Source organism: Salvelinus alpinus, chromosome 3 (assembly GCF_045679555.1).
Source record: "Salvelinus alpinus chromosome 3, SLU_Salpinus.1, whole genome shotgun sequence".
Classification (NCBI taxonomy): domain Eukaryota; kingdom Metazoa; phylum Chordata; class Actinopteri; order Salmoniformes; family Salmonidae; genus Salvelinus; species Salvelinus alpinus.
This window is the reverse complement of record NC_092088.1, coordinates 6,859,016-6,875,047: the sequence shown is the minus strand read 5'-3', so window position 1 is coordinate 6,875,047 and position 16,032 is coordinate 6,859,016. Positions and strand designations below refer to the sequence as shown.

The 16,032-nt window shown below is 44.7% G+C and overlaps 1 protein-coding gene across 1 annotated transcript in view; it reads right to left on the bottom strand.

The window, feature by feature from the left end:
- The window catches only part of LOC139569677 (calpain-1 catalytic subunit-like), a 100,144-nt gene that overhangs the window by 78,006 nt on the left and 6,106 nt on the right, over positions 1–16,032 (bottom strand). Inside the window, exons 2-5 of the mRNA XM_071391085.1 lie at positions 8,609–8,702; positions 7,530–7,676; positions 5,740–5,809; positions 786–904 (exon numbers count right to left, since the gene is read on the bottom strand). Of these exons, the coding sequence (XP_071247186.1) occupies positions 786–904; positions 5,740–5,809; positions 7,530–7,676; positions 8,609–8,702 (430 nt within the window). The remainder of the gene's footprint in view (positions 1–785; positions 905–5,739; positions 5,810–7,529; positions 7,677–8,608; positions 8,703–16,032) is intronic.

Genomic DNA, 16,032 nt, shown 5'->3' with positions numbered 1-16,032 from the left:
AATGAGGATCTGTGAAGTTATTTGGATTTTTACGAATTATCTTTGAAAGACAGGGTCCTGAAAAAGGGGAAAAAAGTTCCAACCTCGCTCTGTGCTGGTATGTAGACAGCTCCGAAAAATACAGATGAAAACTCTCTGGGTAAATAGTGTGGTCTACAGCTTATCAGAAGATACTCTACCTCAGGCGAGCAAAACTTTGAGACTTCCTTAGATATCGTACACCAGCTGTTGTTTACATAAAAGCCTAGGCCCCCGCCCTGCGTCTTACCAGAGGCTGCTGTTCTGTCTTGCCGAAAGAGTGTATAACCCGCCAGCTCTATGTTCTTAATGTCGTCGTCGACTATTACAGTTTTTAATGTCCCGTTGGTAGGATATACGTGCTTTCAGTTCATCCCATTTATTTTCTAGCACATTAGCTAGCAGAACAGAGGGCAAGGGCAGATTAGCCACTGCCTGGTCCTCACAAGGCACCCTGATCTTTTGCCTCGAAATCTGTTTCCTTCTTCAGTGAATCACGTGGCTCTGGGCCTGGTCGGGTGTCAACAGTATATCCCTCGATGTCCGACTCATTGAAGAAAAACTCTTCATCCAGTTTGAGGTGAGCAATCGCAGTTCTGATGTTTAGAAGTTATTTTCGGTCATAGGAGACGGTAGCAGGAACATTATGTACAAAACAAGTTACGAACAACGCGAAAAAACAAACAAAATAGCATGATTGGTTCAGGGCCGATAAGACGGCAGCCCTACCCATTGGCGCCATCACGTGTGTGCGTGCGTAGTCATACCTGAAAGTGGAAGATCCCAGCATAGTCCTCTTGGAAGGACTGACCATGTGGGACCACTCGGTGGAGCAGCCTCTCATTGAGGGTTAGAGAGGCTATGGCTGCTAGGAGCCAGCAATCACCTGATGGAGGGAGGGAGGAGGGAGAGGTTAGGGAGGGAGAGGTTAGGGAGGGAGAGAGAGGGGAGAAAGAGAGGGGAGTGAGAGAGAGGGAGGGACAGAGAGAGGGGAGAAAGAGGGGGAGGGAGGGAGGATAAGACAGATAGACAGAGAGAGAGATTGTTGCAATCATTTAACTAGAATGTCCAGCAGGTGGAGTGTGTACAAGGGTGTGCTTGTGTATGGATGTCAGCCAGGGCCCACCCAGCTCTGGTCCAGGGCCCACCCAGCTCTGGTCCAGGGCCCACCCAGCTCTGGTCCAGGGCCCACCCAGCTCTGGTCCAGGGCATTAGTATGGCGTTAGTCCCTCTAGGAAGAAAGCTGCACTAACAACCAAATACTACCATTACTACCTACTATTACCTACTGTCCTGCCCCATAGTCCAACTCCGTTCTATGGAAGAGAATTTTCCACATTCACTTGAACATGTGAAAGGGGGAAATTGTTTGGCGTTTGATTTCTTTAGACAGCTATCACAGTACAGCACTTTACTTTAATGGAGGCAAATTAGACAGGCCTCACAGTGGTGACTGAGGTCTTGTAAAAGCATGTTGTAAATATGGATGGAAGCAAGGCCAAGATCTGGATGAGATATTATATGGCTGTGGTGGGTGGCACTATCACTGATAGGAGAGGGGGAGAAGACGTCACTATCACTGAGAGGAGAGGGGGAGAAGACGGCACTATCACTGAGAGGAGAGGGGGAGAAGACGGCACTATCACTGAGAGGAGAGGGGGAGAAGACGTCACTATCACTGAGAGGAGAGGGGGAGAAGACGTCACTATCACTGAGAGGAGAGGGGGAGAAGACGTCACTATCACTGAGAGGAGAGGGGGAGAAGAAGGCCCTATCTCTGAGGAGAGGGGGAGAAGACGTCACTATCACTGAGAGGAGAGGGGGAGAAGACGTCACTATCACTGAGAGGAGAGGGGGAGAAGACGTCACTATCACTGAGAGGAGAGGGGGAGAAGACGTCACTATCACTGAGAGGAGAGGGGGAGAAGACGTCACTATCACTGAGAGGAGAGGGGGAGAAGAAGGCCCTATTTCTGAGAGGAGAGGGGGAGAAGACGTCACTATCACTGAGAGGAGAGGGGGAGAAGATGGCACTATCACTGAGAGGAGAGGGGGAGAAGACGTCACTATCTCTGAGAGGAGAGGGGGAGAAGACGTCACTATCACTGAGAGGAGAGGGGGAGAAGACGTCACTATCACTGAGAGGGGGAGAAGACGTCACTATCACAGAGAGGGGGAGAAGACGTCACTATCACTGAGAGGAGAGGGGGAGAAGACAGCACTATCACTGAGAGGAGAGGGGGAGAAGACGTCACTATCACTGAGAGGAGAGGGGGAGAAGACGGCACTATCACTGAGAGGAGAGGGGGAGAAGACGTCACTATCACTGAGAGGAGAGGGGGAGAAGACGTCACTATCACTGAGAGGAGAGGGGGAGAAGACGTCACTATCACTGAGAGGAGAGGGGGAGAAGAAGGCACTATCACTGAGAGGAGAGGGGGAGAAGACGTCACTATCACTGAGAGGAGAGGGGGAGAAGACGTCACTATCTCTGAGAGGAGAGGGGGAGAAGACGTCACTATCACTGAGAGGAGAGGGGGAGAAGACGGCACTATCACTGAGAGGAGAGGGGGAGAAGACGACACTATCACTGAGAGGAGAGGGGGAGAAGATGGCACTATCACTGAGAGGAGAGGGGGAGAAGACGTCACTATCACTGAGAGGAGAGGGGGAGAAGACGTCACTATCACTGAGAGGAGAGGGGGAGAAGACGTCACTATCACTGAGAGGAGAGGGGGAGAAGACGTCACTATCACTGAGAGGAGAGGGGGAGAAGACGTCACTATCACTGAGAGGAGAGGGGGAGAAGAAGGCCCTATTTCTGAGAGGAGAGGGGGAGAAGACGTCACTATCACTGAGAGGAGAGGGGGAGAAGATGGCACTATCACTGAGAGGAGAGGGGGAGAAGACGTCACTATCTCTGAGAGGAGAGGGGGAGAAGACGTCACTATCACTGAGAGGAGAGGGGGAGAAGACGTCACTATCACTGAGAGGGGGAGAAGACGTCACTATCACTGAGAGGGGGAGAAGACGTCACTATCACTGAGAGGAGAGGGGGAGAAGACAGCACTATCACTGAGAGGAGAGGGGGAGAAGACGTCACTATCACTGAGAGGAGAGGGGGAGAAGACGGCACTATCACTGAGAGGAGAGGGGGAGAAGACGTCACTATCACTGAGAGGAGAGGGGGAGAAGACGTCACTATCACTGAGAGGAGAGGGGGAGAAGACGTCACTATCACTGAGAGGAGAGGGGGAGAAGAAGGCACTATCACTGAGAGGAGAGGGGGAGAAGACGTCACTATCTCTGAGAGGAGAGGGGGAGAAGACGTCACTATCACTGAGAGGAGAGGGGGAGAAGACGTCACTATCACTGAGAGGAGAGGGGGAGAAGAAGGCTAAAGTAAACTAAAGTTAAAAAAATGAAATCAATCAAAAAGTAACACAATAAACTAACAATAGCGAGACTATATACAGGGAGTACCATTACCGAGTCAATGTGCGGGGGTACAGGTTAGTCGAGGTAATTTGTAAAGTGACTATGCATAGATAATAAACAGCGAGTAGCATCAGTGTGAAAAACTGGGGGGAGGAAAGAGAAGACGGCAAGATTACGTGGTTACCTAGCTACTTTAAGTTGAATGCACTGACTAAGTCACTCTGGATAAGAGCGTCTGCAATTAAAACAATCCAAATGTAAATGTGATTCTGGTTCTCCTTCCATCTTGTACAAGTCAAGGACGAGGCTGTTGGGGTTTTAGCAAAGAGACTTTCAGCTAGGGGGCTATTAGACGTGTTTAAAGATGTCCCCTCTTTTTACTTCAAGTAGAGCCGGGACAGTTAAAACCACAACAACCTCTTGTTGCAGGCATTCTGCTGATACAGTAAGGTTCATTATGATGAGTAGCCTATACTGGAGAAATGTCAAGTTTGAAATGAAATCAATGTGCCAATATGGGTGATTGTTAATGGGACAAACCAGTTATATTAGTTTAGAAGATAATAAAATAAAAACTGTGGTGCACATAAATGTTATAAAGTATAATTATATTTATTGTTATTGTATCAACTCAGGCAATTTACGGATTTATGGATTTTTGTCCGTATCGCCCAGCTCTAACTTCTAGTAGTATATATTTAGCTAGACAAGCACCCCATAGCAACACAAACACCCACATAGCAGCATAAACACCCCATAGCAACATAAACACCCACATAGCAGCATAAACACCCCATAGCAACATAAACACACCCATAGCAACATAAACACCCCCATAGCAACATAAACACCCCCATAGCAACACAAACACCCCCATAGCAACATAAATACCCCATAGCAACATAAACACCCCCATAGCAACATAAATACCCCCATAGCAACATAAACACCCCATAGCAACATAAACACCCCATAGCAACATAAACACCCCGATAGCAACATAAACACCCCCATAGCAACATAAACACCCCCATAGCAACATAAACACCCCCATAGCAACATAAACACTTCCATAGAAACATAAACACCCCCATAGCAACATAAACACCCCCATAGCAACATAAACACCCCATAGCAACATAAACACTTCCATAGAAACATAAACACCCCCATAGCAACATAAACACCCCCATAGCAACATAAACACTTCCATAGAAACATAAACACCCCCATAGCAACATAAACACCCCATAGCAACATAAACACCCCCATAGCAACATAAACACCCCATAGCAACATAAACACCCCATAGCAACGTTTTGTAGCGCCGGCAGTCCTGTATTTATTAGCCATTCACACGGTCTCCATCTTCAGACAGGGACAGGTGACTTTTACTGGAGGGTCATTCTATTGAGGGATGAAGCTGACCCGAGGTGGACCGGGCTATGGACTGTGACGTGAACGGGGGAAAAGCAATGAGGGAGCGCCCTGCTCAAATAGAACAGTAATCTGTACCGCTCGGCCATGTTGTCAACAAGGCAGCATGGTGCATCATTCAGAAACATACATCTCTTTTGCATAAAATAAATGTTCGAATTTTAATTGGGAAGGCAGATAAAGCATTTTTATCAAAAGCAATTCCTTTTGCATGTGAAAACACAGAATCCTATTGTGTCCCTGTCCAATCAGAACTCACGTAGAGCTCCCTGTCCAATCAGAATTCACGTAGAGCTCCCTGGCCAATCAGAACTCACGTAGAGCTCCCTGTCCAATCAGAACTCAACACAGAATCCTACTCCATGTGCTTAATAACCTACGTCACATTTAATTGGATCCGACTTCGCCACCAGGTCAAAACGTGGCACCTGGCTCACGACCAGGAGGGAGCCCAGTTCCAAAAGGAATGAGATCAACCCGCTCCACCTGAAGCATGCTGGGTCATTAATAGAACTCCCTCACCAACGTAGCTAGTAACCTCCTATACAGCCACAGTCTGGGTATTAGTAGAACTCACCTCCCTGGCCAATCAGAACTCAGAGAGCTTGTTCCTGGCCAATCAGAACTCCCCCAAAGGTAGTCTCTGTCCAATTAGAACTCACGTAGAGCTCCCTGGCCAATCAGAACTCAGCGAGCTTGTTCCTGGCCAATCAGAACTCACCCAGAGGTAGTCCGTGGCCAATCAGAACTCACCCAGAGGTAGTCCCTGTCCAATCAGAACTCACGTAGAGCTCCATGGCTAATCAGAACTCATCGAGAGCTTGTCCCTGGCCAATCAGAACTCACCTAGAGCTCCCTGGCAGATGTCTGTTCTGCTAGCTCCTCCCAGGATGAACTGAGGGTCGTCTGTCAGCTCCTGGAGGGAAGGAAAGGGGAGGATTACATTAGACTATGGTAAGAGTCATTTACAGTAGACTGTTAGGGAGAGTGAAGGCTCAGCAAACAGCCATTCTTGGTCTGTCTTTTCCCTGTGGGAGTATCAACTTCATTTACAATACATTACAGGTATAACATTTATACTCTGTCTATTTTTTATCACTGATGGTTCTAGTTGTTCGGACAGCTGAGCATATCTGGCTCTTGAGTAATTCTAGAACATAATATGTAACTCAGGTAAACAAGTGGCAAATCTAGGAAGTGGTCAGAGGAAACCTGGTCAACAGCTGCACTGATTGGTCTTTATTGGACTGAGAGGTTCCCTCCTCTTCCTGTCTCTACTTGTCCCATACTGCCAGTCGGTCCCACATGCCAGCCATACAACAAGTGCAGGAGTAGGGTGTGACAGGCATGCAGCGTGTGGGCTAGACTATCTAGCTGTCTTTACAACTACATGGATCAACCTAAATTAGATTTGAATGTGAACTGCCCTGTGCTTGAATGGTAACAGGTGCAGGGCGTGACAGAGGCCGTGTTGTAGACAGCATCCAAACTGTGATGTATCACGGGTAAATTTTGCTCTGAAAACCTCTTCTTCTCCGTAGGGTTTTCAGCGGTTAGCTTCGGTTGGCTCTGTGTGAACTACAATTCCTGATACTGAGTTTTAACGTTTAGAAACGTTAATCGTCAACGGTTGTTAAACAGTTTGAAACATATGCTGATTTGCCCCCTTCTCTTTCATATCAGCGAGAAAGAATCTTTCAAATAAAAATGATTCACTTCCTGCAGCAGACCGGTGACCAACTACACTCACTTCCTCCACCGTGTTAGCTTAGACACAGGTGTTCAGAGTACACTAGATGGATAATTAGCACATGTGGTCACCCCTCTCTCTCTCTCTCAAAAAGGGAAAATAAATAAACATAAATATGGGTTGTATTTATAATGGTGTTTGTTCTTCACTGGTTGCCCTTTTCTTGTGGCAACAGGTCACACATCTTGCTGCTATGATGGCACACTGTGGTATTTCACCCAATAGATATGGGAGTTTATCAAAATTGGGTTTGTTTTCTAATTATTTGTGGTTCTGTGTAATCTGAGGGAAATATGTGTCTCTAATATGGTCATACATTTGGCAGGAGGTTAGGAAGTGCAGCTCAGTTTCCACCTAATTTTGTGGGCAGTGTGCACATAGCCTGTCTTCTCTTGAGAGCCATGTCTGCCTACGGCGGCCTTTCTCAATAGCAAGGCTATGCTCACTGAGTCTGTACATAGTCAAAGCTTTCCTTAAGTTTGGGTCAGTCACAGTGGTCAGGTATCCTGCCACTGTCTACTCTCTGTTTAGGGCCAAATAGCATTCTAGTTTGCTCTGTTTTTTTTGTTAATTAATTCCAACGTGTCAAGTAATAATTTTTTTGTTTTCTCATGATTTGGTTGGGTCTAATTGTGTTGCAGTCCTCTCTCTCTCTCTCTCTCTCTCTCTCTCTCTCTCTCTCTCTCTCTCTCTCTCTCTCTCTCTCTCTCTCTCTCTCTCTCTGCCTCTCTCCCTCTCTCTCTCTCTCTCTCTCTCTCTCCCTCTCTCTCTCCCTCTCCCTCTCCCTCTCCCTCTCCCTCTCCCTCTCCCTCTCTCTCTCTCACTCTCACTCTCTCACTCTCTCACTCTCACTCTCTCACTCTCTCACTCTCTCTCCCTCTCTCACCGTGGGTCTCATCCATTCCACGTCCCTGGTCTTGGAGGAGAAGGGGGCCAGTTCCTTGAAGCCCAGAGAGGGAGGCTCGGCGAGGAAGTAGGGGTCCTGGAACAGACACCCCGTCTCCAGACACTCCTGCCTCAAAGCCTCATAGTCCTGGATGAAATAATTGAATAAACATAACACACACTGTGCATCAATAAATACAGAATCAATATGTGCATTAAACAGATATTAAATGATTAAACAGGTATTTCCAAAGTGGTCCTCGATGGTAAATAAATAACACAAAAGTATGTGTTCCAAATGACACCCTATTCCCTATTGGCCCTGGACAAATGTAATGCACTATATAGGGAATAGGGCCCTGGACAAATGTAATGCACTATATAGGGAATAGGGCCCTGGACAAATGTAATGCACTATATAGGGAATAGGGCCCTGGACAAAAGTAGTGCACTATATAGGGAATAGGGCCCTGGACAAATGTAATGCACTATATAGGGAATAGGGCCCTGGACAAAAGTAGTGCACTATATAGGGAATAGGGCCCTGGACAAATGTAATGCACTATATAGGGAATAGGGCCCTGGACAAATGTAATGCACTATATAGGGAATAGGGCCCTGGACAAATGTAATGCACTATATAGGGAATAGGGCCCTGGACAAATGTAATGCACTATATAGGGAATAGGGCCCTGGACAAATGTAATGCACTATATAGGGAATAGGGCCCTGGACAAACAGAGTGCACTATATAGGGAATAGGGCCCTGGACAAAAGTAGTGCACTATATAGGGAATAGGGCCCTGGACAAAAGTAGTGCACTATATAGGGAATAGGGCCCTGGACAAAAGTAGTGCACTATATAGGGAATAGGGCCCTGGACAAATGTAATGCACTATATAGGGAATAGTGCACTATATAGGGAATAGTGCACTATATAGGAATAGTGCACTATGCACTTCGTAGTGCACCCTATTCCCTATGGGCCCTGGACAAACAGAGTGCACTATAAAGGGAATATGGCTAAATTTGGGACACACAGTTACAAAACAAAACAATTAAACAAACAAACAAACTGACCTGGTTAAGGAAGGGTACGGCGTGGTCGTTGGAGCCCATTCCCTCAGCTTGCAGTCTGCTGGTGGCAATGCTAGCAGAGATTCCCCCTGACATTCTGACACAGGACAGGACATACAGTGAGCTCCAAAAGTATTGGGACAGTGGCCCATTTTTGGGGGATTTGACTCTGTTCTTCAGCACTTTGGATTTGAACAATGACAAAAGTGCAGACTGTCAGCTTTAATTTGAGGGTATTTTCATCCATACCAGGTGAACCGTTTAGAAATTACAGCACTCTTTGTACCTAGTCCCCCCCATTTTAGAGGAGCAAAAGTATTAGGACAAATTCACTTATATTTGTATTAAAGTATACAGAAGTGTAGTATTTGGTCCCATTTTCCTAGCACGCAATGATTACTTATTAATGTTGATGCTACCATTAGTACAGATAATTCTGAATGAATCGTGAATAATGATGAGACAGAAAGTTACAGACACACAAATATCACCCCCCCCCCCAAAATGCTAACCTCCCCTGTTATTGTAATGGTGAGAGGTTAGCATGTCTTGTGGGTATGATATAAAATGCTAACCTCCCCTGTTATTCTAATGGTGAGAGCTTAGCATGTCTTGGGGGTATGATGTAAAATGCTAACCTCCCCTGTTATTGTAATGGTGAGAGGTTAGCATGTCTTGGGGGTTATGATATAAAAGGCTAACCTCCCCTGTTATTGTAATGGTGAGAGGTTAGCATGTCTTGGGGGTATGATATAAAATGCTAACCTCCCCTGTTATTGTAATGGTGAGAGGTTAGCATGTCTTGGGGGTATGATATAAAATGCTAACATCCCCTGTTATTGTAATGGTGAGAGGTTAGCATGTCTTGGGGGTTATGATATAAAATGCTAACCTCCCCTGTTATTGTAATGGTGAGAGGTTAGCATGTCTTGGGGGTATGCTATAAAAAGCTAACATCCCCTGTTATTGTAATGGTGAGAGGTTAGCATGTCTTGGGGGTATGATATTTGTGCGTCAACTTTCTCACTCATCATTATTCACGATTTATTCAGGATTATCTGTAATCACGGTAGAATCAACATTAATGTAGAAGTGTTTAGAAACATATTCTATTCTTGTTTACAATAAAAGTGACTCCAAAATGACACAATACATTATTTACCATTCATTTCTATTGGCCACAAAATTATCTGAAACACAACCAAAACAAACAGCAAATACATCCAAACAACTTTGTAGAGTCACAAGCTTGATGTAGTCATTGGGTGCTAGGAATATGGGACCAGATACTAAACATTTGACTACTTGAATACACATACAGTATAAGTACATTTGTCCCAAATACTTTTGGTCCCCTAAAATGAAGGGGGACTATGTACCAAAAACGTGCTGTAATTTCTTAACGGTTTACCCGATATGGATGAAAACACCCTCAAATGAAAGCTGACCGTCTGAACTTTAACCTCATAGTCATGGTATCATTTCAAATCCAAAGTGCTAAAGCGCAGAGCCAAAGTATTTAAAAATGTGTCACTGTCCCTATACATTTGGAGCTCAGTGTACATAAAGTCAGAGGCCTGGGTGGGTGCAGCATTGGCAAATCATTTACAAGACAACCAATAGTCTGCTGCTGTAGTAGGAGATCTCTCCTGGCGGGCACAGGATATAAATAAGAGTCTGGGTGGGTGCTGCAATGCACAGGCCACACCTGGGTTCAAATTATATTCGATATCATTTAAAATACATTAGCTGGGCTTGATTAAGCGTGTCTGTCTGCAAGGGAACCAATAGAATAGTCGTACAACTGAATCACCTCCCACCTGGCCCTCTAAGGCAGGCTAAAGCTAACGCTCAAAGTATTTCAAATATTTTTTTAATAGTGTTTGAACCCACGTCTGGGACAGGCACAGGGCAGAAGGTATTAATAGCAGCAAGCTAAGCTAACAGCAGAGTGGCACACTGACACGAAGACTGCAGCACAGCAACCATCGATTCCAGTCTGTCTGTGTTTCTATTTTACTAGTGATCTGTGTTTGTCTATTCTGTTCTGTTTATTTCAACCAATGAACATCTGGTCTTGTGATCTGTCTGTCAACGTGTTATAGATTCTTCAGCTGATCTTTCCCACCAGCAGTGAGTCCGAGAGGTTTCAGAAAGATGTCCTCACTGCTCACCGATAACAGTTCCTGCTGAACACATGCCTGAACACTGACTATTCATTCACTGGTGTGTAATGACTCAGCTATTAAACTGAGTAATCTGTCTATTACCTAGTAGTCCATACTGGGAGACTTCATAGGAACCTCCGGGGCCATTTATTCTGTCTCTAGTTGTTAAGAGTGTATTTTTCAACGTTATAGTATTATCAATTAGTGTAATTTAGTTCATTGAGTTTCTGGTAATTAGTCTTTATGTGGAATAGATTTAACAGTGATATAAATAATTATGGTAGAGTTATGTAAACACCCTGATTATGGTAGTTATGTAAATACCCTGATTATGGTAGTTATGAAAATACCCTGATTATGATAGTTATGTAAATACCCTGATTATTGTAGTTATGTAAATACCCTGATTATGGTAGTTATGTAAATACCCTGATTATGATAGTTATGTAAATAACCTGATTATGGTAGTTATGTAAATACCCTGATTATGGTAGTTATGTAAATAACCTGATTATGGTAGTTATGTAAATAACCTGATTATGGTAGTTATGTAAACACCCTGATTATGGTAGTTATGTAAATACCCTGATTATGGTAGTTATGTAAATAACCTGATTATGGTAGTTATGTAAATAACCTGATTATGATAGTTATGTAAATACCCTGATTATGGTAGTTATGTAAATACCCTGATTATGGTAGAGTTATGTAAATACCCTGATTATGGTAGAGTTATGTAAATACCCTGATTATTGTAGTTATGTAAATACCCTGATTATTGTAGAGTTATGTAAATACCCTGATTATTGTAGAGTTATGTAAATACCCCGATTATGATAGTTATGTAAATACCCTGATTATGGTAGTTATGTAAATAACCTGATTATGGTAGTTATGTAAATAACCTGATTATGGTAGTTATGTAAACACCCTGATTATGGTAGTTATGTAAATACCCTGATTATGGTAGTTATGTAAATAACCTGATTATGGTAGTTATGTAAATAACCTGATTATGATAGTTATGTAAATACCCTGATTATGGTAGTTATGTAAATACCCTGATTATGGTAGAGTTATGTAAATACCCTGATTATGGTAGAGTTATGTAAATACCCTGATTATTGTAGTTATGTAAATACCCTGATTATTGTAGAGTTATGTAAATACCCTGATTATTGTAGAGTTATGTAAATACCCCGATTATGATAGTTATGTAAATACCCTGATTATGGTAGTTATGTAAATACCCCGATTATGATAGTTATGTAAATACCCAGATTATTGTAGTTATGTAAATACCCCGATTATTTACATTTACATTTAAGTCATTTAGCAGACGCTCTTATCCAGAGCGACTTACAAGTTGGTGCATTCACCTTATGATGTCCAGTGGAACAACCACTTTACAATAGTGCATCTAACTCTAAGGGGGGGGGGGGTTAGAAGGATTACTTTATCCTATCCTAGGTATTCCTTAAAGAGGTGGGGTTTCAGGTGTCTCCGGAAGGTGGTGATTGATTCCGCTGACCTGGCGTCGTGGGGGAGTTTGTGATTATGATAGTTATGTAAATACCCTGATTATTGTAGAGTTATGAGAATACCCTGATTATGGTAGTTATGTAAATACCCTGATTATGGTAGTTATGTAAATACCCTGATTATGGTAGAGTTATGTAAATAGAGCTAGGTGTTAGCGATAGGGTTCTAGGTGTTAGAGACAAGGTGCTAGGTGTTAGCGATAGGGTTCTAGGTGTTAGGGTGCTAGGTGTTAGGGTGCTAGGACTATGGTGCTAGGTGTTAGGGCTAGGGTACTAGGTGTTAGGGATAGGGTGCTAGGTGTTAGGGATAGGGTACTAGGTGTTAGGGCTAGGGTACTAGGTGTTAGGGATAGGGTGCTAGGTGTTAGCGATAGGGTGCTAGGTGTTAGGGATAGGGTGCTAGGTGTTAGGGATAGGGTGCTAGGTGTTAGGGATAGGGTGCTAGGTGTTAGGGATAGGGTGCTAGGGATAGGGTGCTAGGTGTTAGGGATAGGGTGCTAGGTGTTAGGGATAGGGTGCTAGGTGTTAGGGATAGGGTGCTAGGTGTTAGGGATAGGGTGCTATGTGTTAGGGATAGGGTGCTAGGTGTTAGGGATAGGGTGCTAGGTGTTAGGGATAGGGTGCTAAGTGTTCATCGTTAGCCAATACAGAAAGCCGGGAGACGCTCCCGGTGCAAAGGCAGTAAATCTACCAACCAATCATCTGCCACAACACCTTCCCCCTAACCCTCCCCACGCCTCATAGTCGTGTGATTTGCTAAAATTAAGTAATGACAAATACTTTGATCAGAAGGTCACTCCCACTAAGGCCAACTTTGAATGGGTGATATCCCATGTGTGAATGGGTGATATCCCATGTGTGAATGGGTGATATCCCATGCGTGAATGGGTGATATCCCATGCGTGAATGGGTGATATCCCATGTGTGAATAGGTGATATCCCATGTGTGAATGGGTGATATCCTACTGTGTGAATGGGTGATATCCTACTGTGTGAATGGGTGATATCCCATGTGTGAATGGGTGATATCCCATGTGTGAATGGGTGATATCCCATGCGTGAATGGGTGATATCCCATGTGTGAATGGGTGATATCCCATGCGTGAATGGGTGATATCCCATGCGTGAATGGGTGATATCCCATGCGTGAATGGGTGATATCCCATGCGTGAATGGGTGATATCCCATGTGCGAATGGGTGATATCCCACGTGTGAATGGGTGATATCCCATGTGCGAATGGGTGATATCCCATGTGTGAATGGGTGATATCCCATGCGTGCATAGGTGATATCCCATGTGTGAATGGGTGATATCCTACTTTGTGAATGGGTGATATCCCATGCGTGAATGGGTGATATCCCATGTGTGAATGGGTGATATCCTACTTTGTGAATGGGTGATATCCCATGTGTGAATGGGTGATATCCTACTTTGTGAATGGGTGATATCCCATGTGTGAATGGGTGATATCCCATGTGTGAATGGGTGATATCCTACTGTGTGATATCGTACTGTGTGAATGTGTGATATCCCATGTGTGAATGGGTGATATCCTACTGTGCAATAGCCTGGGGATGAGGTTATGGTTAGGTTGAAATGGGAGACAGAGACAGCAACATCTATCTAACAAGCCAGCCCCCCCCCCTCCCCCCCACCCCCCCACACACACACAAAAAAGAGATGAAAAGCTGATACCTTTAGTCTGTGAGCAAGCTGTGGAGAAATGAGAGAAAGGATTCATGTCTGTAACCAATAGTAACCGATAGGACTTTAGAAACAGAGTTTAGTATGTTGCATTCAGAACGGTCGTTAAGACACTAACAGCTTACAGACAGTAGGCAATTAAGGTCACAGTTATGAAAACTTAGGACACTAAAGAGGCCTTTCTACTGACTCTGAAAAACACCAAAAGATAGATGCCCAGGGTCCCTGCTCATCTGCGTGAACGTACCTTAGGGATGCTGCAAGGAGGCATGAGTACTGCAGATGTGGCCAGGGAAATAAATTGCAATGTCCGTACTGTGAGACGCCTAAGAAAGCGCTATAGGGAGACAGGACAGACAGCTGATCGTCCTCGCAGTGGCAGACCACGTGTAACAACACCTGCGCAGGATCGGTACATCCGAACATCACACCTGCAGGACAGGTACAGGATGGCAACAACAACTACCCGAGTTACACCAGGAACCCACAATCCCTCCATCAGTGCTCAGACTGTCCGCAATAGGCTGAGAGAGGCTGGACTGAGGGCTGTAGGCCTGTTGTAAGGCAGGTCCTCACCAGACATCACCGGCAACAACGTTGCATATGGGCACAAACCCACCGTCGCTGGACCAGACAGGACTGGCAAAAAGTGCTCTTCTCTGACAAGTTGCGGTTTTGTCTCACCAGGGGTGATGGTCGGATTCGCGTTTATCGTCGAAGGAATGAGCGTTACACCGAGGCCTGTACTCTGGAGCGATTTGGAGGTGGAGGGTCCGTCATGGTCTGGGGAGGTGTGTCACAGCATCATCGGACTGAGCTTGTTTCCCCCAGAAATGTCCGGGAACTTGCAGGTTCCTTGGTGGAAGAGTGGGGTAACATCTCACAGCAAGAACTGGCAAATCTGGTGCAGTCCATGAGGAGGAGATGCACTGCAGTACTTAATGCAGCTGGTGGCCACACCAGATACTGACTGTTACTTTTGATTTTGACCCCCCCTCCTTTGTTCAGGGACACATTATTCAATTTCTGTGGAACTTGTTCAGTTTATGTTTCAGATGTTGAATCTTGTTATGTTCATACAAATATTTACACGTTAAGTTTGCTGAAAATAGTCGCAGTTGACAGTGAGAGAACGTTACATTTTTTTTGCTGAGTTTAGTAATAAATCAGGACATTTGTCCTGTGTTAGGCAGTTTCATTTGATATCAAAACATATCTGTACTGTGTTAGGCAATGTGAAGTCCTCATTCTGTATGGGAGAAGGAACAATACAGATTCTCTCTCTACTTTATTGGCATGGGAAACATATGTTTACATGAAATAGATAATAAACAAAACAGTTACAGTACATTACACTCACAAAAGTTCCAAAATAATAAAGACATTTCAAATGTGTTGTAATGATGCGCAAATAGTTAAAGTACAAAAGGGAAAATAAATAAGCATAAATATGGGTTGTATTTACAATTGTGTTTGTTCTTCACTGGTTGCCCTTTTCTTGTGGCAGCAGGTCACAAATATTGCTGCTGGAATTGCACACTGTGGTATTTCACCCAGCCTCGAGTCTTCTTGGGTATGACGCTATAAGCTTGGCACACCTGTATTTGGGGAGTTTCTCCCATTATTCTATGTAGATCCTCTCAAGCTCTGTCAGGTTGGTTGGGGAGTGTCGCTGCACAGCTATTTTCTGGTCTCTCCAGAAATGTTAGATTGGGCTCAAGTCCGGGCTCTGGCTGGGCCACTCAAGGACATTCAGAGACTTCTCAGGAAGCCACTCCTGCGCTGTCTTGGCTGTGTGCTTAAAGTCGTTGTCCTGTTGGAAGGTGAACCTTTGTCCCAGTCTGCGGTCCTGAGCACTCTGGAGCAGGTTTTCATCAGGGATCTCTCTGTACTTTGCTCCGTTCATCTTTTCCTCGATCCTGACTGGTCTCCCAGTCCCTGTCGCTGAAAAATATCCACACAGCATGATGCTGCCACCACCATGCTCCACCGTAGGGATGGTGCCAGGTTTC